Here is a 25,201-nt window from a genome sequence, read left to right on the forward strand (position 1 = left end):
AGAATATTAGGTAATCTGGAAGAAAGAGAGAGCCTGTTTCCTCCGTTTAACTATAGGTGGCGTTACTGTCTGTCCACCCAGTTATGGAAGCACAAAATGTATATAATGGCACCCTTGAAACAAAAAATAAATGATTTTGTTATATTTTAATTTTAAACATGTTTTTTTTTTTTTTTTTTTTTTTTTTGCAAACATATTTAAGTTTTTTTTTTTTTTCAAACATATTTATGTTTTCTTTTTGTTTTCGCAAACATATTTAAGTTTTATATTTTCAAACATATTTACGTTTTTTTCTGTGTGTGTGTGTGTACTTTTTCTTTGATCACGCGCATATATATATATATATATATATATATATATATATATATATATATATATATATATATACACACACTCGCGGAAAAGGTAAAATAAGTGCAGAAAATTAAGAAAAAAGGGGGGTGTCCATAAAAAAAAAAGATAAGACAAAACGTTGATTATTTTATTATTATTATAAGAGCGTAAAAAATACTCGCGGAAAAACGGTTGTACCCATAAATATGTTTAAAAGAAAAATATAGCAAAAACATTTAGTTTACGCTTGCACAAAAAAAAAACAAAAAAAAACTAAAAACAAATAAAAAAACGTAAATGATTGAAAATAAACAAGCAATAAAACGTAAAAGTTTGGAAAAATAAAACTTAAATATGTTTGCAAAAAAAACAAAAAAAAAAACATGTTTAAAATTAAAATATAACAAAAACATTTATTTTTATTTCAAGGATGCCATTATATACATTTTGTGCTTCCGTAACTGGGTGGACAGACAGTAACGCCACCTATAGTCAAACCGAGGAAACAGGCTCTCTCTTTCTTCCAGATTACCGAATATTATCAATTAAATTTATAGTCAGCAGTATTATGTTGTGGTTTTATCGCGGTGAAATATTCCGAATCGGAATGCTAATCAAATACGAGATTAATAATGAAATTTAAATTTTCTAAATGAAAAAAGTCTAGAAAGTTAAACATAATTATTTCCTCGTTTGGTTGCTAAGTAAACTTGAAACCAGTAAACTTGAAAATAATTTTTTGAGCGGGTGCGTACATAGACCATACCATGATTATGGTTTTTAAGCTAACGTACTTCCTAACTTCCGGCGTGGCTGCTACTGAAAGCGGTGACAAGGCAAATTACTTCCTCCGCTTTTTTCTCTCTCACGCCTTATATCTTTCTTATACATGTACTTTTTTTTTTTATTACGTTTTTGCGATCGTTGTTTTTTTTTTTATAATCATTGAAAAGTTTTTTCGGTCTTATTTTAATTAATAATTATTGACATTAGTTTTATTATTTTTTTTAAAGAATTATTGAAAACACTTTAAAATCTTTAAAACCTATATCTTTTAAGGATTTAAATATTGTTATTTGGATTTCAATAATTCAACTTTTTATCTTGATTTCATTAATTTAACTTTATTTTTTATACTTTCATAAACATATTTATTATATAAATTCAGACAAAACTTTTATTTTTAAAATAAAAACTTTTATACTTTCATAAAAATATTTCTTAAATTTTTTAAATAAAATGAAAACTACATTTTTAATTTTGTTATTAAAAGTACAAATAAAGGCCAATTGTGTTATTTTTATTTGTATAATTTTATTTTTTTTATTGTATATTTTTCAATAAGATTCTTTTCTTATATTTCAATAACTCGCTTCACAATACTGGCGAACAGTAAAGGTGATGGAACTGATTTGCCTTGTCATCGCTTCCGGCAGCATCCATGCTAGGGTTAGGAAGTACGTTAGCTGACTATAACCTTTTTATGTAATACTAAAAAAACACCGGTCCCAGGACGCATTTTCTGCGAATTAATAATAGTAACATTAATGGTAAGCGTAGGTTCTGGGTCAGATAATTTTATTGGAAAGGAACGACAAACGTACTTGGCATACCACCCCTTTTTTTTTCTTCACCTTTTTATTTTTTTTAAAAGACTATTTGAAATTTTTTATTCATTTTTTGTTGTTGTTGTTGTGTTCAATTACCTATTATGTCGCCAGAGAATTTCACTTTTGTAAGGGTTTTTTTATTGTTGTTGTTTGTTAAAGATTTTAGATTTTAACGTAGGAGATCATTTTTATATATAAATTTGGTACTTGTATAGTTTAATCAAGACATTAAAAAATGAAAATATCGAAAAAAGTTTAAATTGTACGTTTCCGTTATGGAATGAAATTCTCCGAAAAAAAAATTCACTTAATTTCAAGTAGTTTTTTTTTTCTTTTTTTTTTTTTACAACGAAAAAAAAAATTTATGATACCGAGCAAAAGGTTCGATTATTAGGAAGAAAAGCTAGTATTAAAGATGGGAGGGAGTGTCGGTGATTTAAATTGAGTTATCTCCCCGTGGCGTTTCTAAAAATCCAAAGATGTCTACCTTCACAAGATCAAAGTGTAGTATCTGTTCTTCAGATGCTACACTTCCATTTCTTGTTCTCTTTCAGTGGAGGAGCAATCCTTCACGACCGAAACAATTTTTTTTTTTTATTCTTGTACCTTTTCTCCGCGTTAAAAAAACGACCCTGGTGTCTAATTGTCCCGTGGGGAGGCATTGTAAATAGGTACCTTCAACGTGCCGTCATAAAAACGTGTTTTTCCACTGTAAAAAAAACAAAACTACTCGATCAAATTAAGTGAATTTTTTTTTTCCGGAGGTCTTCAGTTCAAAACGGATACGATATTTTCATTTTTTTTAATGTCTTGATTAAACTGTACAAGTACAATAAATTTAATGCAAACTGATCACCCACTTTTACCAATTTGACCAATAAGAGATTTCCTTTTTTTTTATTTGTTTTTTACCTTATTTTAATTTTAGAAGAATAACTTTCTTATATAAATTTAACACAGAATTTCTTGGCCATAACTAATTTTTGGAAACTTAACGTAGAAAAAGAGTCTAATTTCTTTTTTTGTTTTTTACGACAAGAGTAACAATTTTGGAGGCAATTAGTCGTTTTTACTGCTAATTTTTTCTCCTAATTTCAATACTTCTGCTGAGTGCTGCGAATGAGTTTTTAGCTCAACAATTTCCGTAAAATAGTGAATTCACTATTAAAATTTACAACTGTATGCGTGTGTTTTAGAAACACTAATGTTCTGTATGTATGTGCTCTGGACAGCTTTTGCCCATGTGTTTGAGCATGAGACAAAAAAAAATATAAATCTTCCTTGGTCATACTTTGGAGTATTTTAAAGGCTTTTTTTTTTTGGAGGAGGGGAATAATATGTGCACAAACCCTCAGTTAAAAATTCAAATATCTTTGTAAGGAAACATTAAAGTGGTGCATAACTTTTTTCGAGGAATTAATTTTATCCACCCGGTTTATTTTCGTAACTTTAAAATTAAAGAAAAAAATGAAAATGAAACTACATTTCTCTAGCAGTAAATACGGTCTAACATTTTATAAGTAAATATAAAAATATGCTTCAGGAGTAAGTTAAATGATTGTTTTTCTTTTTTTTTTTTTTTTTTTTTTTACAAAGGAGTCACCACTTATCAAGGCCGGGAGGCCAGTCGAGGATAAGGGTTAATGAAGGTACAGTAGTCAATGTGGTAATATCATAGTAATCGTTAGTAGTGGAAATTCGCTAAATTAGATTACTTGAGGGAACGACTCATCCAGAACTTGTTTACGTTGGACTTAAAGAATCATATTGTAGTCAGTTGGAAAGCGAGGAAACGGAAGAGAGTTCCACGGGTGTGCAGTTCTAAGAAAGCGGCTTTATTCATGGAATCTACGTTTAAGTTGAGGCACAGATAAAGAGTGGCGGAAATTATTGATAGTGGTTTCAGCTAGCGAAAGTTTGGCGAGCAATTACCAATGAAAATAATGATAAAGCAGAGACAGGCTCGCAAAATCTCTGCTGTGGAAAAGAGGTTGCAGGGAAGAGAAAAGAGCATCCCTCACTAGAACTATGCCTGCCAGGTTCCAATTTTTATTCTTTAACAGCTATTTCTATCGGCTAAAAAACAAATAACATTTTTTCCACAGGTCCAAATCCCCTATATATCAAGTTTCAAGTTTATAGACCAAAAATTGGCAGTAGCTTGGTTGTGACCGTTCTATAGACAGAATAAGATATAGATATGCAGCTCTAAATGCTATGAAATTATGCACAATGTAAAAAATATGCACAAATAGAAATATGCATTATAGTGAAATGAAACTAATAATTTGTTAAAACAGAAAACAACAAAAAATGAATTAATAAAAGTTTGTTTTTAAAAGAATATGCCAATTAGTTATCCATTCTAAAGTCGATGGTATAGTCATGACTAAACATATAAGGAGGGCAAGTAAATAAGGAACATAACCAATGTAGACACAGTGTCTTTAATGGTGTAAGAACTGTTTTGTTGATGTTTTGTCGAAGAGGTCGTCGTTGTCGTCGTTTATGTTTTTAGGAAAAATCTTAACATAAAAATCGCAAGCAAAACTTCTCAATATATAAATACAAATGAAATGCGTAGTTTTTAAACATCACCAGTATACACGCAGTGTGTTTTATGATGAAAGGACACAGATTTGTTGCTGTTTTGACAAAGACATAGTCGTCAATGTTTTTTTTTTATCTGTTTAGGAAAAGGTGAATGTGAATCTTAAAGTGAATGTCCTATTTTAAAATGTTTCATAGGAAGCAAGTAAATAGGTTATTTTAAATTCGTTAAATGATTTTCTCTCGCTTGTATTGTTCCATTTTACCTATGCAGTAAATGAACTTTAATCCCGGCCCAAAAATATGTCTCTTAGTGATGATATATTTTAATGTTAGTAGCATTCGTTTATAAAGCGAATAAGTGGATTCCAGAATATGAGAATTATAAGAGCACAGCCAATCAGAATGGATAGAATTTAGATAAGGAGACTTTATTATCTATGAATTGGATATTGGAAAGATTATGTTATACATATGTATCTATGTCCCAGTTACGATAGGGGTAATCACAGTATCTGTGGAAAATGTAGAATTGATTCAGGTGTCAACTGGTAGTGATGGTAGGACTTAATATTTAGAGAGAAAAATAGGGACTCCTTCCTGTGAAGATGATGCAAGATAGTGGCTATTAGGCTAGATGTACTGAATTTGAATGTGGCATCTGTTGTTCCAAACCTACGATACTTTGGCGCAGAGGGGAATTTTTGCAGCCATTTTATTGTATAAAAAATACTTCCACCATCAAAAGAATTACCCTCCCACACACATTTTTTGGTCAGCGAGTAGTAGAATCTCATTTTAATTTTTTTTTTTTTTTCGATACGATGGGAGTGTCAAAATAAATAAAATACCGCCTCATCCCCCACTCCCCCCCCTAAAAAAAATTAAAAAGTAAACACACCAGAAACATTAATATTCGAAACTTAATTTTTTTTTAAATAAATCCACAAAAATCGAACAAATCCTTATCACCGCTGGAAAAAATCGGGAGAAAAAACTAGTCAAAATTTGACATTCATTTTGGGAAGCTAACCGCTTCAATGTAACCATATTTATTGATCTTTTTTTATTACAAAATTTAAAAGATAATTCTCTCTGCATCGAGTAAGAATCGAACTCACATGTATTCGTTTGTTTTGCGTTTTTTTTTTTTATATAACTATTGCATAACTTCTAAACTTATTACACAAGAATGCTAGCTAATTGTTTTACATTTTTAGCGGACTTGAATGAGAATCACCCCCCCCCTATATATTAGTGTCTAATCAATAATAATCCACTGAAAAAAATGCAAAAAGTCGAAAGCCGTTCTTAACAAGGGAAAGTTGGGGTGTTTATTCCAAAAGCCGTTCTTAAGTGGGGTGGGGGCTGATGATTCTCGTTACGGTCCGTCCATTTTTTAAACAATAACATTTCAATCCACCATATTAAATTATATCCCTTTATTCTTAAGAAAAAAAAGAAATAGTTCATTATTAAAAAGAAAATTGTTATTGGGTATTTTACACTAAAAATGTTTCGGAATGTTTTAGATGAGGAGTTATAATTAAGATAGTTCGGATTACTATTCTCTTCTTAGGTCTTATATTAATGTTTCGGTCGATGTAACTTTCTTCAAGTGCACCTTTTCACACTTTGGAACCTGTGCATCTAATCCGCATAGATTCTCGTTCCGTTTAGCCAATGACTCCTGCGTAATTCTTAGTAATCGCATTTAGTAAGGAACCGTCAATCTTCAGAAGACTTACTAAGACACTAAGAAATGATTAACCAACATTGGTAACTCTTACGTCATGGGTCTATGTGGACCGTGGGCTATAAGTTTGAAATTCCGTCCAGGTTCCACATTAAAAGAAAAATCCACAAATTCGAAATTATGCCCTAATGAAAGTAGGAGGTTACATCGGCCGAAACGTTGTGAATATAACTAAAATTAGAAAAACAGTCAGAATATACCAAATAATAAAAATGAAAAGCATAAAACCTGAAAGCTAAATTCTTATCTCGCCTAAAATGTTAACAAAAAGGCTTCAAAATATTTAAGTTAAAGCGTGATAAAGAAAAAAGAAAAGGAAAAAAATTACGATTTTTTTTTCTTCTTCCTTTTTGAGAATTTAAGGGGAAAATATATGTTCTTAGTGTTAAGGTTAAAAATAGATGGAAAAGATTTGGGAGTGACATTTTACTTTGTGTCCCATCCGAAACAAAAAGAGGGGGGGGGGAGATCAGCACTCTAAACGTTTATATAATAACACAAACAATCAAACGCTTTTAATTTTGGGGTTTGAATTCGTTTCAGTTTTATGTTAAATTGATATTTAATGATAGATATATTTGTTTTTCATTAAATAACTTGTTGAGTTAAAGGAAAAAAACTTTTTTAAAATATTGCCATGAAAAGCAAAAAAAAAAAAAAAAAATGGGTCAGATCACGTGTTAGCCGATTTGGTTCCAACAGGAGTGGCTTCTCGATTTATCGTTCTTTTCTTAAAAATAAAAAGTGTTTATTTTCAAACTTTGTTTGTTTGTTTTTTTTTTTGTTGTTTTTTTTTTAATATTTTTCCTCCCGGAATTTAGATTTTTTATATTTGCACCATTATTTTTTTTTTATTAAATAAAAGATTAGTAGACATTTGCAAAGTCTTCATTTCAGGAGAGACCTCCTCCCCCAATAAAACTTTAAAACTCAATTAAGTTTTATTTAATCAATATTATTTAAAGTTAAAAAAAACAAAACTTTTATCGTTATTTTTTTTTTTATTATTATTATTTCTAAAATTGTTAAATAAAGGTGCCATTCAGAATCAAACAAAATAATTTCAAAGTATTGTTTTACATTTGGGATGAGATATGCCCCAAAAAGCATAATAAATAAGCAATTATATTATGAAAGTTAAAGGAGAAAGAAAAAGATGTTGCAGAAAAATCTGTCAAACATACAAACACACACATTCCTTTGCTCGTACGTTGAAATATTTTTGTCATTTTTTTTTCTCTCTCATGTGTATAATCATAATCTGGTACGAATACAAAAAAAGAGGTGCACCAGCGGTACACCCCCACCCCGTTATATTTATTTATTTTCATCTTTTTTCAAATTTTTCAGTGGATTATTATCGAATGGACACTAGTCTCTCGGATTATCCAATATTATATATATATATATATATATATATATATATATATATATATATATATATATATATATATATATATATATAATCAATATTTAAATAGTTGCATGGGGTGCTCAGTTTTTAATTTGGCCCAAAAAACGTCGAGTGGTTCTAAAATGGGTGATCGATTCGCTTTCGTTTCCATACGTGCGGTGTGGGGTGGGTGTGCGTCGAAAAAGACTCTTCTACAAATGAATTAATCACTGAAATAAGAATTTTTCAATAGTAAACTCCTCTTTATTCTCATCCCCACGAGGACAACGTTAAACACAATGTCGTTTTTTAATGTGGGATGAATACAACTTCTAAAAGGGGCACACAAATGTTTAAAAAATGCCTCCGTCGAGAAAGATATAGATCATCTAACTCTGGACAAAGCACATCCCGAGGCCGAGAATAAGTATCCACTTAATAAATCCATTCATAACTGATGTGCGAGAAAAAAAATGTTTTTCTTTTCTTTACAAATGTAATAAATAAACATTTTTCGCGTAAACACTTACTATTTTTGTATTGTTGTCTATTTATTTACCCATCTTCACGAAAGCAATATTTGACAAAAGGTTGGGGTATCTATACTGTCACCACAAAACCGGGTGTCAGCTCGGTACAATTGGTGTCCTGAATTAACCCAACCAGTCAACCACTAACCCTAAGTCTGGGGCGACAATACCGCGACGCCAACCCGGACTTAGGGTAAGTGATTAATGAAATGTTTGGGGAAGTGGGGGACTAAATACAGTACAAATATTTTCCATGTGCATCCGTTTGTGCACTAAAATGGCACAAGTGAATAAATAGAAAAAAGCTGGCACAAATCAAGAACAATTCGGTAACGGAAAATTAGGATTGTGCAGGATCGGCCGTCTAGGCTCCCTCCTATTTAGTTTTAAATACGGTTTAAGATATCTAATATTTTAAAATAAGTATTTACTGTGTTGTTTGAGGCACAAATAAAATCGAACAAGCATCCAGAGAATGTCTTGAGCGACGGGGGGAGTAGTAGGTTCCCTAACCTCCAGTGTAAAAATTATAAAAACAAATGACATAGTAAACGCAGTAAAATTTAATTATCTACCAACCTGTATTATTTTAACGTGCTGAAACTAATTTTTTTAAACATATTTATTTATTTAAAAACATTTCGTTTAAAGCGGTCTTCACACATACGAGAAAAACAACTAATGTCTGCCTGTCGTTTAACTGGAAAAGAGGGATTAATTTCTGAAAAGTTGTGAAAGAATGACTATTCCTACAATTAGCCCTAAATCCGAGTTGAGTTGCAGAACGGTTTTTTAGAAACTTACCTGTAAAGTCCGAAGTTTAAAACCTTTTTTTTTTTTTTTACAAAAAAACACGTTTTTCTTTTGTTTTGTTTTTTAATGAAACCTTGGTCTTTGCTCCTTTAATTGAAAAAAAAATTAGGGCTTGAATTACATTTTTCGAGGAGTTATAAGCTTGGAAAGATGGGGTGGAATTATTCACTATTTTCACGAAATTTCTGACACACCTAGAGTTTTGCACTCAAATTTTGCGTTTAATTTATTCACAGTATTTTGTTCATATTTTTCGGGGACGAAGCCCCCTAACAGTTAACAGACAAACGACTAATTTATTTCCCATGTATTCTAAAGACAGATAAAAAATTTGAAATAATAAAATGACAGTTTTAGGACGTTGTATATATGTCGGTAGATAATTACTACGTTTGGTATAAAATATTTATTGATTTTTTTTTGTTTGTTTGTTTGCTGGTTTATTCACGATTTTTCGGCTGTTACCTTGTACTTTAACCATTTATTTGTTCCAGTTTACTTCTCCCCCCCCCCCAACGAGTGTAGAGTTTTAATGTGGGGAAAATCCCCCCCCCCCAAAAAAAGGGGAACTCCGGATTAGAACAAAAATAAAAATTGCCTCGGTTTAGAAGGATTTTTTCACTGACAGAGGACAGAAAAGATAAAGTACAGTATCAGTGACTGAGTATCACATAACATATTATACTACACTTAAAGGTAAATGTTGAGATTCGTTTTTGTGAACAGGGGAAATAGGGAGCAGGGAGGGGAGGAGACGTTTTAACACTTTTTCGTTTTGAGCAATACAAAAACACCATTGCGCCATAAGGCTAAATGCACTGCTCCCGGTTCCTTTTTAGCATATTTACACATTTAAAACGTGTTTTCTTTCAAACAATTTTTCATTGCACACTTACATCAGTCTCTGAGAGATATTGATAAACTCGTGTGATATCCATCTATATTTTTCCCTCGTGCCATTATTCCTATCCATTTACTTTTGCCATTTTTACCAAAACTCGGTTATTCCACGTGCAGTCTTGCGGCGGCATAATAGACTTTTACCAAAGTCGGTTTTTAATGTGATGAATATCCAGCTCTACAGACAGGGACGACCTGGATTGAGACAAAAATGAGAATTGCCTCAGTCAATAATTTTTTTTTTCTAAGGAGAGAACAGATACCATACTTAAAAATATTTACACAAAATATAAACATTTACGAGGTTGTGTTTGAGAGCTATCAGTGTAGTTGGAAACGATCTATGTTGTAAAATAAATAACGATGACAATATTGAACGGACTTCAATAGTTTTCATTTTCAATTATGCATATTTATTTCTGAACATGGTCTGTCGCACAAGATTGTAGATGCGTTGAGTTTACTTTTGGAACAAACTAGGCACAATGCCATGAAAAGTGTGGAGATGATGAGGTTCATTGGTTATCCTTAGTCAAAAATGATTTTAAAAGTTATGGTACTTCTGCAGTTTACGGATTGTGCTGAAATAATGACGTTAGTTAGAAGCCTGTTGTTAACCTGAGGGAGCGTTGTTAACTATTCTGAAAATCCTGTCTAAAAAATAGTACAGTAAACTGAAAAAGTACCAAAAATGTTTATCATCTCAGTCTAGGTGTATCAGAATTTTGAGGGAATTTTTGACACCCTTCCTTCACACAAAACTGCGAATAAAATATAAAAAACTCGTAATTTCTCTTTTTAAAGTGGGTTGTTTATTTTCTTTATAGAACATACTTCCAAAATAAACTATTAAAGTTGTTTAAAAAATAATAGAAATATTATTTTTTTATTTAAAAAAAAAAAAAAAAAAAAAAACAGTGTTTACAAAGTGTCGGCGCGTCTTCATGCAGCCATTTTTTTACGTAATGAAATCAATTGAATTTTACGAGTTAAATATTTTTCAATTTTTAAACTTTAAAAATCTATAAAAGTTTTTCTATTGGTTCAATTTTTACGATATTTTCAGGGTCAATGTGAAATTTTATGCTCTTTCCAATAAACTAAATATAATATTTTGGACAAACGGTTTTTTTACCCCCCCCCCCATTTTGAAATGTCTATTAAAATTTCAATAATTAATTTATGTACCAAAGTTTTATATATCACAAATCGAAGATAAAAGATCAATAAATAAAATATTCTAATTCTAGTTTTTTTGGAAATTTACCTGTAAAGTCCAAAACAAAACCTTTTTCTTTTTTTTTTTTTTAAAAACACGTTGACTTCTTTTTTTTTAAGTGGAAGCTTATGTTATGCTTAGAATGTCAAGTAAATATGGGATACTTAGAACAATTTTTTCTATTTCATTCAATATTTTCTTTTTTTAGATATAAAAAAAAAATTCAGTCGATAAAGAAGTATTAAAATATATCAATCAAAAACTCATGTATTTCATTAAGAGAATAAAAAAAAAATTGGTCGACTGTTTTTTTTTTTTGGTTTAACAATAAAAACTTATAAGTGAATATGTTCGGTTTTTAAGTACAGAGGACCGATATACTAAATTTCGTTTACAGCACGCATTAAAAAGATATAAATTATGTCCCTTCAAAGTGCCGGAATATAAAGGTGAATAAAATCAGACTTGTCTTCCTTTATTTGAACAGTTAAAAAAAAAAAAAAGTGAATTCGCGTTTGTTTTTAATCCTTGTTTAAAAAAGTATTTTATTTAAGAAGGACATGGAATATAAGTATAAATATGGATAAATTCTTAACAATGCACAATTGAACTACTCATCGAATACTAGTTTTTATAGGTAAGTAATTTTTTGGAATTTATACATATTTTTTTATAATCGAAGGAAGTAAAATTTCGTTTTTTTTTTATCTTTTTTAAGGAAAACCGATTTAAAAAAAACAAATATTGCATAATTTGCTATTGAATCTGTTATTTTTTTAAATTTTGGTCTTCGCTCCTTTAATTAAAAGAAAAATAGAGTTTGAATTACATTTTTCAAGAAGTTATAAGCTTTAAAAGAGAGTAAGTCTAAATATTCTAGTCTTTACCGCAAATTTTTACTGACGATTTCTAACACTGCTACTCAGTGACAACAATACCACATTTACTTTCCTTTTCAGGAAAAGAATAATAGTCGATTTTAACACTTTTTCCACGTTTACATTAAATATAACTAATAAGAACAAGGAACAAACTCCAGTTTTCAATTTTGGAAAATATTATTTTTTGTTTATTTTTGACAATATTGAAAATGATAACTGTGTTATGACGGCCAAATGTGGCATCACACTTCAACCGGTGTTACCGCAAAAGTAATCCATTTTATTTTGCCCCCCGCTTCTTTTTTTTTTTTTTTTTTTTCACTAATAACTTACTACAAAAAATAAAATCAAACTATTTCGTAATTTTTATTTTTTAAATTAAAATATTAATAAATTGTATGATTACTAGCAAAATTTAAATATATTATAAATGAACAATTAATTATTAACAAATAATAAAATAAAACTATTTTATGAATTTAAAAAATATATTTTTTTAAATTATCAATAAATTGTTTGATTATTAACAAATGAATAATTGTTAAATAAAATAAAACTATTTTAAAGTGAATTTAAGAAAAAAATTTATTTTGAAACTATGAATAAGTTGTATAACAAAATTTAAATATATAAATTAATGGCACTACGACAGTTTATCGGCGAAAATGGAGACGCCATTTTTTCTTGGCGTCTCCATTTTTTACGATAAACTGTAGAAGTAACAAATAATAAAATGAAATTTTCTTTTATTATAAATTTAGAAATTAGCAATAAAATCAAAAGAAAGGAAATATACTATAAATTTTGAATTTTATAATTTCTATATAGCCTAACAATTTAAACAGCATAATAATGACGTACCCAATTAATTACAGAATATTGCTGAAGAAATAAAATGGAAATTATTTTTGCCGTAACACCGATCGAAAATGTTTGGCAGTTATCTTCAAGATGACCGTACTTTTTAATCAATTTATTTCAGAAACATATAGACGATGCGAGCAAAACATTTAAAAACGAATAGAAGTACCTAAATATTATATGTTATGAGGTTAATACGTTTTTAAGCTAAAGAGAAAAAAATTGGACCCCCCCCTCCAAAAAAAAAACAATACTCTAGTGTTGTAATATTTGAATTATTCGGATTGCTATTCTCATTTTTAATTGTTATATCCACAAGATTTCGGCCAACGTAACCTGCGACCTTCTACAAGTATATATCCATGGATGGAATTTCGAATTAAACTCTTTATTTAATGCACTGGGTAGATTTGTCTCATTCCGTCAAACATCAACGGTAATTCATGGTTATATGGCTCAATGGTTAACACAGTTTACCAATTAGTTCTAAATGATTGTCTTCTGAGGAGGGATGTCCAATACTTACTGCAGGTAATAATTACTAACAATAGCAAACATTAACACTTCTACACAATCAGGGCTGACGGAACGAGAAAAATCATCCCGTGGATTAAATAAAGAAGATTCTAAAGTTGGAAAAGATGTACTTGAAAAATGGAGATTACATCATTCGAAACCTTGTTGAGACTACATCGACATCGGAGAAGGGGGTTAAAAAATTGCTTTTTTTCATACTCACTTAAAGTTGTTTCTAAAATAACACTGAAATTAGGTTAAACAGTCACTCAGCATTGTTATTGTTGGGTTTCTTTTTTTTGTTTTTTTTATACAAGTCGAGATCACACTGAATTTGATAATGTAAAGTTTGTGAGTGTATGTTATGCCGTTTCTGACTTTTAACCGGACATATTATTACAAATTTTTTATATAATACTAGCAAGGTTATCCGGCGTTGCCCGGGACCATAAAATAAAAGAGGTGAAAATATGTATGCAACATCTTTATATTAAAGCTTCCATCTCTTTACCTATCTCAATCCGTCACCCTATCTTTTTTCTCTTTCCTCCTTCCCAATTTTCTCACATCCCTCTTCCTCGACCCCTCTTTCACCCCTGCCCAGCCAATTTTTCTCTCCTATTTCAATGCATTGAAAATAATTAGAAATGGTTGAAAAATTGACCTCCCAACGAAATATCACAGTTGAAACGTCAATGAATGATTTTTTTTTTTTTTTTTTTTTTTTTGCTTTTAGATATTATTCATCCAGGGTAATGTTGACCAAACCAAGAATATACAAACTTTGTGGTTGCTTGTTTTGTAGTTTTTGATTTCTGCTTAACACACACACACACACACACAACTGCTCTTTATATAATAGATGGAACCAGTTCAGAAAGAGAAGAAACAGTAAGGAGAAAGGGTAAAAAAAAGTTCTAAAAAGAAAGATGTTTCACTTGTTTTGAAGTGTTCTAATTTATTGTCCATGCCTTCCAGACAAAGCCGGGTAACTCTGCTAGCATATTTATAAATTTGAAACATCATCGAATTTAGACTAAATACCAATCACCTTCTAGAAGAATTTACTGGAATTAACAAAATATTATAGGGGAAGGGTGAAAAAAAAAAAACCCCCAAAAAAATGTGATTTTTAAATCTGTAAACTTCTAGACGGAGGCAATTTTTATTTGTGTCCCAATTCAAAGTGCCCGTTCTTGGGGAGCTGAATTTTCTCCCACATTAAAAAACAGACTTCGTGTCTAACTTTGTCCTCATGAGGGAGCAAGTAAATAGAAACACCTCCTAAGATGGAGCACAGTTACCACGTCTGAGCTGATGCTGCTCAGAACACCCTATCCTGTCCTAATACAATAGAAAACCGACTTTGAAATTTAGTGAGTGATGCCCTTCACCTCCTGCTACCTACTTCTCACAGAAAGGACATCAATAGTCTTTTTCTATTCTATCGTTATTTACACGCCAGATGCATCAATCTATGGTTCCCTCCTCGTCGTTAAACATTTACAACAAAACTCGTCTAGCTACAACCACTTTAGTTTCCCTTTCTCTCTATCTCTACCTCCTTAGAACTAAATAAAACTTCCATGAGCAAGGTTTCTCCTAGAACTGTCCGTCTGTGGAACACAATATCGTGAGGCTGCTTCTCAGCTGACTGCAACATGGTCTTTTTCAAGTTCAATGTAAACAAATTCTTGCTTAGCCACCCTCTTAAATAATCAAATTCTGCTTAATCACTACCATCATTATCGATTATCAGTCTTGTCTCACTGTCCATTCGACACTCATTTAACCCTTATCTTCGAATGGCCTTTATACTTATAAAGGTAAAAAAAAAAAAATGTAAACAAAACTGAATCTAGTGGGTAGCAGTAAATAAATACAATCATGAAAATATGGTTGGCACTAAGTGTTATATAGAAATTAATGAATAAATGTTTCAGTGATTAATAATAACTGAATTTGCACTTTTTTGAGCTTTATTAACTATTAGCAGGGAGACCTGACGTTTCCCGGGGAATGAATAAGGATCGACGAATGTTTTATCTTCCCATATTTTATTGTCATCAAAATCGGTAAAAATCACCCATTCTTCAATCCTTCTGCACTTAGTTCGTCCATAATACATTGCAGTCTATATTGCACTGCAGAGAACCTACTATTGATTTTATAAAATTATTTTTATATGATGGATTGAATTAAGGTTTAAAATGCAAACAGTTAAGTATCATGGTGCAATTGTCTTAAACAGAAACATTAATTTTGAACGTGCCCCTCTCATATCAAAGAACGTCCTGTTGATTTTATATGCCGGGCCTTTCTGCTTGTGCAGTAATAAAACTTCTCAAATGCACTTCTGATGTTAGGCTGTCTAAAGCATTAATTTTAATCTAAAAATGCCTATGCTTTCTTTCATCGTATTTTATAGATTATCAATTATTGATATTTATCGAAGACATTCAGATACAAAACCTATCTAAAAACACTGCCAGGCACATAAAATACATTTGTGTGAAATTTAAAAAAAAAATTGGCCTAGCCATTTAGGAGTCCATATGGAATGAACTCACATGCAGAGACAAAGTTCCTTTTATATAATAGAGATATTGTTATTCTTTTCTCATGTAACACAAAGTCATACATACGTGTACTTATACTCTCCCAATAAAAGGCTAGGCCTGTAACACCTGCTGCATGCCTGGTCTTCATGTCACTGCATTGGTCAGACGGAATATTGTATGTATGACGAATACTTGTCCAGTTATCTCTTAAAATTGTTGACATTGGCAACTCATTCTGGCCCTTTATTTCAGCTATTGACCACCCATAGAGCAAAATGAAAACTTTTTTGTTCAATCTTCTGTACTTCTTGGGGAACTTGAGGTTGCACCCCCATGTTCTGTTGGTTGTGCTCAGAGATGGTAATTTTTGTTGATTGACCTGATTTATGTCAGGATTTTGTAGACTTGAATCATGTCGTTTTGATCATGTCAGCGTCATTGCTTACAATCTCTTCTCATAGGGCAGATCCTTTAGTGTTGAACAACTTAGTAGTTCTACACTGAGCTTTTTCAGCCTTATCGATGCCATCAGCAAATTGGTGAATCCTAGGAGCGCTTCCATATTCTAATATTGGCCTAACCATTGTTATGAGGTTTCTTCATAATTATCTTATATATTTATTTTATTGAAATTCAAATCAAATACACATTACAATAATAAATTTAACGTGAATTACAAAAAACTTAGGCATAAAGCCAAAAGAAATTTGTGGTGGGATGAGGTCAAAGGTCTTTCTATTCATCTACGAAACTTTGAGATTACTCTTAGTTGGTACCTTTCATCACAATACCGCATTCACACTGTGGAGTTAAACCTACTTAAAGAACCCCAAAACATTTCAAAAACGTGTAAAGATTATGTACATGTGCGTGTGTAAATTTTTTTTTTTTATAGGATGTAAAATTGTAAAATGTTCATTAGGAAAGGAAAGAGTCTTAAATTTTTTATAAAGTTCGATGGATAATCCTAGTATATGGTTGGCTTTCTTAGATTCATCAACATGATAGTGGAATGGCAATCCATTGTCAACACATATTTCCAATTCTTTTGCCAGCTCTGACTCTTCAAGGTTTTTCAGTTCTCCATGGTTGTTTTTCATTCTGTGTATTAATCTTATTTTGTTGTGGTCAAAGTGCATCACACTGCATTTACTAGTGTTAAACTGTAACTGCCAGTCATCTCATTATTTTGGTAGCCTGTTCAGGTTTTTCAGTACTGTCGCTCAATCCTCAGATGAAGTAGATTTGCTGTCTTTGTATTATCAGCGAATATGTGCACTGCACCCTTGAAATTTAGGAGGTCACTTATAAAAATGACAAAGTGTATAGGCACAAGAATATTTCCCTGTGGGGTCGCTCTGGTAACGTCAGCCAAATTGGGTATAAGTCCGTTTACAGACACGAAGCTGACTATCCAAGATTTCACTTCTGATGTGGTAACTCTCTAGCTTGCTGACAAGTCGTCCAGGTGACAGTATCATGAAGTCCAGATATATTATCTCCATGGGCTCTCTGCCATCTAGTATTTCAGTTCATTCATCTAGGCAGGTAATGATCCAATTCGTGTTGTGCAACATTGCAAAGAGTTTTCATAACCATATGATTTCAGCACTTGTTTTCAGATAATACTCTTCAGTATTTTGCACAAACCCTGCTTATATGTTGGTAGTTTTCTGGCTTGTTAAGGTCTCCATTTTTAAAGAAAGATATAACTTGATCATGCTTCTATTGACTTCATAGATCTCCGTTTGGAGTTTGAAAATATTATCATGAAGGGTTTGATGGTGTAATCTCTTTGAAAAATCTCAATTGTAGTCTGTCAGGTTTTGGCATTTTTTTTTTTTAACTTGGGAGTCATTACTTATCAAGGCTCAAAGGCCACTTGAGGATAAGAGTTAATGAATGTAAGGTGATAGTGTTGTAATTGTTAATGGTGTAAATTGGGTAGAATTTGATTATTTATGGGAATGGTGCAACAAGAACTTGTTTACATTGGATTTGAAGGCAACCATGTTATATTCAACTGAGAAGCAGGCCAGCAGAACAGTGTTGCACTGTTGCACAGGCGACCAGTTCTAGGAAAGAAGCTTTGCTCATAGAATCTGCATTTAGATCCAGGCACAGTTAGAAAGTGGGAGAAATTGTATATAGTAGTTGTAGCTAGTTGAGTGTTTTTGTGAAAATTTAGCAAGGATGAACCATAGATTGGAGTTCAGTTGAGCACTTGCCATGAAAATTTTTTTTTTTACATCACTTAGATTAATACAAGTTGAATAGAAAAAGAGAAGAATTTATTAATAACTAAGAATACCTACTCAGTGTTGTTCCAGGAGTCATTTTTTGCTCCTTACCCCCCCCCCCACCTTTTTTTTTTACATAGAATTTTGATTGATGTTGCACATGTACCAAAAACAATCACTCAATGATTTGTAGGCATGACATAAGCAGTTCCGACTACAACCGAAAAAAGCCGAATAAAATACAAGTGAAAAATAATTTAACAAAGCCTCTCCCCTTCTTCATGCTAAGAATGGCTTTCTAAATAATACATAAACTGCACATGTACCAAAAACAACCACTTTGCATATTCAGACCGTTCTAGTGTCGGAAGTTTTCACTGAAACTCACCGTTGATGATGTAAGTACTAATATTTTCTTGGGTGCCGAAAGCAGTGTACCAAATGTTAAAAGTTCAATTTAATTATTATTTAATCATTAACTTAAAACTGTTTGTTGATGTAATTTAAGATTTACATTGGTATTTTTTTTTTTTTTTTTTTACATATCCTACTGTTATAAAAAAGAAATAGGCAATAATATAAGTAAAAGAAATCCAGATTTATCTAGTCTTTCTTTGAGAGAAACGTTCCAAATAATATTGGCTTTGTTTTAGTGTTGATGCTTGTGTCCTTTTTTTTTTTTTATTAGTCTGTTGTCACGCTTATCCACTATTCCGTGCATACTAAGATTCCACTTTGTCTGAAATGCTCATTTCATGTTTTAAACTTCCTCAAAATTTTTATACAGAATTATTGGATATAAATAGCTTTCAAAGTTTCAGTGCATATTAAGATTCCATTTTGTCTGAAATGCTCATTTCATGTTTTAATACTTTACGTATTAGATTTGCTAAAAATGTTTAAGTCAGAAATTACTAGAATTTAAATGCCTCCAAATTCCTTCACAGATTTTGAGGAGTCGCGAAATATTATTTTAGAAAGCCATTTTTCACATGGGAATGGAGAAGGGACATTTTTTTCTATACTTTCACCTAACAATTTAATAAACAAAATATACCGTAAAGCTTGAAAATTCTATAAAAAAAAAAAATATCACGGTTCGTAAACTGCACAAGCACCCTCTTTTCTTTAAAATATTAAAATAGTTGACTTAGTAAAAAATAAAAAAATAAAAACGAAATGCATTCTGGTGGATTTTATTTGATAATTATTTTTTTAGTTTACGTTATTGCACTAAATGCACTTGATTATAAATTGCGAAAGTCACGTACGGGCGAAAAACACGTACATACAAACACGAAAAGTGGCATGGTCGTGAATGTGTGGTCACGTCATTGCTAAAATTAAAATACTTTTTATTTCGGTTTCGCTGTTTAACACAATTATATAGAAATGAAGGATCGATCGTTGTCAAAATATAAAACGAAATGGTTTTCATTAAAAATTGGACTTAATACAGAAAAATCTTTCTTCACGGAACGAAAATGTCTTATTCCAAAAATCACGTAAATTGGTCAAGTAGTTTTTTTTTTATAGTGAAAATCATTTACGATTTTTAGCAATTTTAAGAGTAAATAGTATCCATTACAGGGCTGATTTTGATCTCGATAGCTCGAATCGAGTTGTCGCATCCTTATTTATCAAAAAATATGTCAGATCAAAAAATAGCGTAGTGATAAAACAAATATATAACAAATAAATGTTATCAAAGGCAAGATAAATTACTTTTCTACCAAACTGGATATAATTTTCGTGTTTTTATTCAATTTAACATGTTTATTCAGATCGAAAAGCATAGTGTTTACCGATGTATTGGAAAATTTAAAATGGCGGCCGACTCTCTCTTTAACACGGTAAGTTCAGAAAAAGGTGTAATAAATAATAAACTAGACAAAATACTGTTAGAAATTTGCTCAATATATGTTACCGTGACATAACTTGACATATATTCGGTGGTTTTTTAATAGTATTTTGTCTAGTTTATTATTTATAACACCTTTCCCGAACTTACCGTGTTAAAGAGAGAGAGTCGGCCGCCATTTTGAATTTTCCGATACATCGGTAAACACTGTATGCTTTTTGAGCTGAATAAACATGTTAAATTGAATAAAAACACGAAAATTATATCCAGTTTAGTAGAAAAGTAACTTATCTTGCCTTTGATAACATTTATTTGTTATATATTTGTTTTTTGACAACTTTTTCGAATCTATGTGTACAGTAATACAAACCCAAATTTTATTTTCTTAAAAAGAAAAAAAATGATAAATAAAAATTTTTAAAATTACTTAATCAATTTACACGATTTTAGGAATATAACATTTTCGTTTCGTGACGGTACATTTATCTGTACTTTTTTCATAATCAAGTCGAATTCTAAATAAGAATTGAAAAAAAAATTAAAATAAAAAAAAAAAACGCTTTAATCGAGTAATATTTATGTTTTCTTTTTCCAACAGAACTGTAAAATTTTATTTAAAAACTCAGATTATACTCTTAAAAAATTAGTAAATATTACTATTAGCGACATAAATTATTTTTAAAGAAAATACACTTGAGAAATTAGTCTAAACAGTTTATTTTGGCACTTGTGCATTTAACATTCCTAGGAAAGTAATCGTTTTCATTTTAGGAGAGTTCCGTCCACGCAAGGAATCTTCTTCCCAATCCTAAAAATGACTTTCTAAATGTGCTGCGACGTTAAATGCACAAGTGCCTTTATTCTGGTTTACCTACTGATTTGTGATATATTTGCGTTGAAAATGTAATAAGTTTAATAGAAGTTATTAAGCATTTCAAGTTCCGTAATTATTTATTGGTTATGAGTACTAAAGTTACTCAGTCGGGTACCTTACTTTTCTGTCAGTACGCAAGATGTCTGCCACTGTTCCTATTTATTTTCTTCCCCGCAAGGGCAGAGTTAGACACAAGGTCGGTTTTTAATGTGGGGAAATCCAACTACCCAAGAAGGGGCACTCTGGATAGGAACAAAAATTAAAATTGTCTTAGTCATGAAGGATTTCTCCTCCACTGACCGGGGACAGAAAAGGTGAAGTGTACTGTAGCATCAGAACAGATACTACACTGTGATCTTGTCTGCAACTGTTTACTCACAACCAATATTACGGAACTTACAATATTTATGACTTCTATCAAATATGTTGAAAAGTAAACGCAAATATGTCAAATTTATATAGCTTTATGATAAATCAGTAAGTAAACAAAAATGAATTGTTTTTGAATAAATTCACAACTGTAAAATAATCTACGTCGTTAATATAGTAACGTTTACCAGATTTTTTGAAAAATTAGAAATCTTAAAAAAAAAAAAAAAAAAAAAGTTTTTTTTTTTTTACTATATGCAACTCGTTTCTGATTTACTTGCCTACGGTATCATTTACGATAAAGAGATCACGTGACAAACTGAAGCCATCTAACAGACTACACCTCCCCGGCATCCAGGAGGGGGGGGGGTGCTTATATATATCAGCCCCAATGGTTACTCATATTGGCTCGGTAAAATCCAGCAATGGGTTACGACAACAAACAAAAAGCGATCACACAAAATGAAACTCTGGGCCATAAAAAAAAAATACATATTTCCAGTGCATTTTTTTTTTTAATTTTTAATATATTTACATACTATATTGTATTTTTGTAAATTTTTACCTTAGTTTTGTAATTGTTTTCAACTGTCATTTTTAACGTACACAATTTTTTAAATGCCAAAATTTACAAAAATAAACTGCTCGCGGTGCTCGCCTGAATAAAAGAAAATAGGACCAGAATACATGAATAAATAAATAAAAAGCAACAGTTTGCAAAAAAAAAAAAAAAGAAAATACAAGACAAGCAAATGTAAATAAAAATATAAAATGCAATGTAAATAAATCAGCTTTTTGTTTTGCTTCAAGAACCCGAATTTAATTTTGTATGATCGCCTATCGGTTGTTTTAACTCGTTACTGGATATTAAAGAGCTACCAGAAGTCGCTATGGGGTCTGATCTATATAAACACAGCGATTTTTTTTTTTAATGTCTTGAGAAATCATATTTACGACAAAATGTTCTGTGATGACATTTAAAAGCAAGATGTAGTATCTGTTCTGATACTATACTTTATTTTTCTTCCTCCTGACAGCGGCAGAGAAATCATTCTAGACGGAGGCAATTTTTATTCTTAATCCAAAGTGCCCTTTTCGTGGATTTGGATTTTCCTCACGTTAAAAACCAACCTTCTCTTTAACTCTAACCTCGTGGGGAGCAAAGTAAATAGGGACGCTATTGTCAAAGTTTTAAAGATGTAATCGTGTTTAAAGTAATTTAAATAATTATTAAACTTACGGGGTCACTCATACTTTTGCTTTTCCTTGCACATCTGTTTAAAATCAAAACATGTTACACAAAAAGAAATAATAATTTTCCAAAAATATGATTACAGATCAAAGTGTTTGATCAGATAGACCCAAAAATGTCCCTGAAAATTTTTGTTTTCTTTTCATTGATCCAATTGAACTTTTCAGCTTTAAAATGATTACCACTGAAACGACATTGTCTCGATCAAATTAGTTTTCTAACAGTTTGATTCAAGCAATACGTTATTCAACAAACAATACCGTAATACAAACTAATTATTGTGGTATTGTTTGGTTATCAATTAATAATTGAACCAAAGCTAAAAAGTTTAATATAATCGATCAAAGTTTTAATATTTGATCAAGTAGATTCCCAAAATATATCCGCAGATTTGTTTATTTTATATTTTTGAATTGATCGAGCGGAAAAAGATATACATTTTATTTACAACAGGATTAAGCAATTTGTTCAAAAGGTGTATATATATATATATATATATATATATATATATATATATATATAATGTGTTGTAGATTTTGTTTTTGAAATCATCGTCAATAATAATAATGATAACAACAACAACGAGGGGGGAAGGTAGTCAGAAAAAGTTTTAAAAGTTTGAATTTTCTTTTCTTTTTTTTTTTTTACAGAGTAAACTTTAAAAATTGGATTTAATAGGCCCAACTATCAATTAATTTCCCCCATCAAACTTTTAATTACAATTTAAATACTAAAGAAGAAAAAAAAAAGAAAAAGAGTTCTATTTTTTGTTTGTTTTTTCTGCTTTCAAATTAAAATCCCATCGTGCCGTCTCAGGTAATTATTTTTGTGTTAGGATTAGGGTTGGGGTTGTTTTTTTTTTGTTAGGTGTGTGTGGGGGGGTGCTTCTTACCTGTTCCTTCTGGTCGGCTCGTCTGTGTCTTCACCCATATCAACTGTCGAGTCTCCAAACGAACCCTGAGGGTCCGTTTCTCGGGCCTTTTCCGGGGGAAAAACACCCCGACAACGAGTCCTCTTTCCAAGCACCTCAAAACAGTGTTAATATCATGGGGACCCATGCCTCCACCTCCGTTTGACAAAAACGGGGGGGCAGCCATTTTTTGCCTTTTTCCCCCCGTCTTTTAAAGAAAGATGCAAATTATTCCTAGCCGTCGTTTTGCGATAATCTGGCGTCTAATAAACACAGATTATTAGCGATATACGTTTTACTTATTACTTGAAGTAGACATTTGTTTATTCTGTAAAGTTAGAAACTTATTATTATTTAAATAGTCGAGATCTGATGACGGGGGGGGGGCTGCGTGTAAAGGATACAGGTAGTAAATAAGTTGATTTAAAGTAGGTGTGTAATAATACTCGAGTGTATTATTTATTTACTGTATTTATTGTGTAAATAAATTGGTTTCAAGTGTTATCGTGGACAAGACAATACGATAAAAACAAACAAGGAGGTAGGACAGATTAAAGAAATAGACAATCAAACGTTAAAGAAATCCAGGTTTATCTAACTACATTTTTTGCCTTGTCTTTCTTTAGATAAAAACGTCCCAAACTTTCGTGCGTGTGCGATATTTATTTTATCACACCCTCAATTCGACACGATTTAAACAAAATAATAATACACAATTAATCTGAGATTTTATAACTTTTTTATTATTATTATTTTACTTATTTAAGCATCGCGGTGATTACAATTAAATAATATAGTATTTAATTTGAAAAGCTTTTTAACAACGACATCTATATTCAACAGTAAACCCCCCACCCTCCCCGGGGGTTTTCTTGAAGGGGTGAAAAAAGAAAAAAAGCAAAACAAAATTTTCAAAAGAAACAAATATATTAAAGAGAAATATATTTTTTTCTTCTTTTTAAGATCCGTGAAGAAGATATCGATTGACGGTATTTCTGTTATAATAAAATCGTAACGATTAATCTTATTTCGGTGTGTTTGCGCCTATGTTGTTATGGTAGTGTGAGCTTTACTGGTGGCCATTTCACCATCGGGTCCTTTTTCTTGTCGTCGGCGGAGAATGATGGTCATGGCCACCAGCTGGGCGGATGCGATCTGCTGAATACGACGACAGTGTAAAGACGGGTACAGATATTCCAGGTGCAGCTACCTTCTCCATGCCTAAGTGCTGGCCAGCTTCCCGTAGATTGTCGAAGCTAAGGCCAGTATCAACTTCATTGCTCCTCTCATTTAGCGAAAAAGCTTAACGACTTTGGCAACAATTTTCCCTTCCGTGTATGCGCGGCTCCGGCGAAGGGAGATAATCGCGTCGTCTTACTATTAGCACTCAGCGGTGAGCTGCTGCTGCTGTTAATAAAATAAAATACATAACCTTCTCTAATTGAGGTTTAGTAGATTTTGCCCAGACCTCTAATACGGGCCCTCAGGCTTATATCAAAATAGAGTATGATTTTGTTCCGTCCCAGGAGGCCATCCTCCCAAGCATTACTTCCTCCTTCGGGAGGGCAATCAACAGCCACTTGAGGCGCCCCTACTAGGAAATGCTGACAGGTCTAATCACGACAAATTTTATACTTATCCCCACAAACTCTCTATTTTGGGGGACTGATGCAATCCTCTATCTATATAACAGCCAAGTACGACCTAAAATGGAATACTGTTGCCACATCTGGACAGGAGCTGCTCGGCACGTCCTATCCTACCTTGATAGA

At 31.5% G+C, this 25,201-nt stretch overlaps 1 protein-coding gene across 7 annotated transcripts in view; it reads right to left on the minus strand.

The window, feature by feature from the left end:
- The window catches only part of LOC145284546 (1-phosphatidylinositol 4,5-bisphosphate phosphodiesterase gamma-1-like), a 335,906-nt gene extending 311,109 nt beyond the window's left edge, over positions 1–24,797 (minus strand). For 5 of the 7 annotated variants that reach the window (XM_080133455.1, XM_080133452.1, XM_080133453.1 and 2 more), the window contains exon 1: positions 23,412–24,797. In XM_080133455.1, coding sequence (XP_079989581.1) covers positions 23,412–23,616 — 205 coding nt within the window. In that variant the 5' untranslated portion in view covers positions 23,617–24,797. The remainder of the gene's footprint in view (positions 1–23,411) is intronic. The other 2 variants (XM_080133454.1, XM_080133451.1) reach the window with 1 other exon arrangement.
- Between the last annotated feature and the right edge of the window lie 404 nt (positions 24,798–25,201).

This window comes from Euprymna scolopes, chromosome 9, assembly GCF_053919585.1.
Source record: "Euprymna scolopes isolate OS-2025 chromosome 9, ASM5391958v1, whole genome shotgun sequence".
NCBI lineage: Eukaryota > Metazoa > Mollusca > Cephalopoda > Sepiida > Sepiolidae > Euprymna > Euprymna scolopes.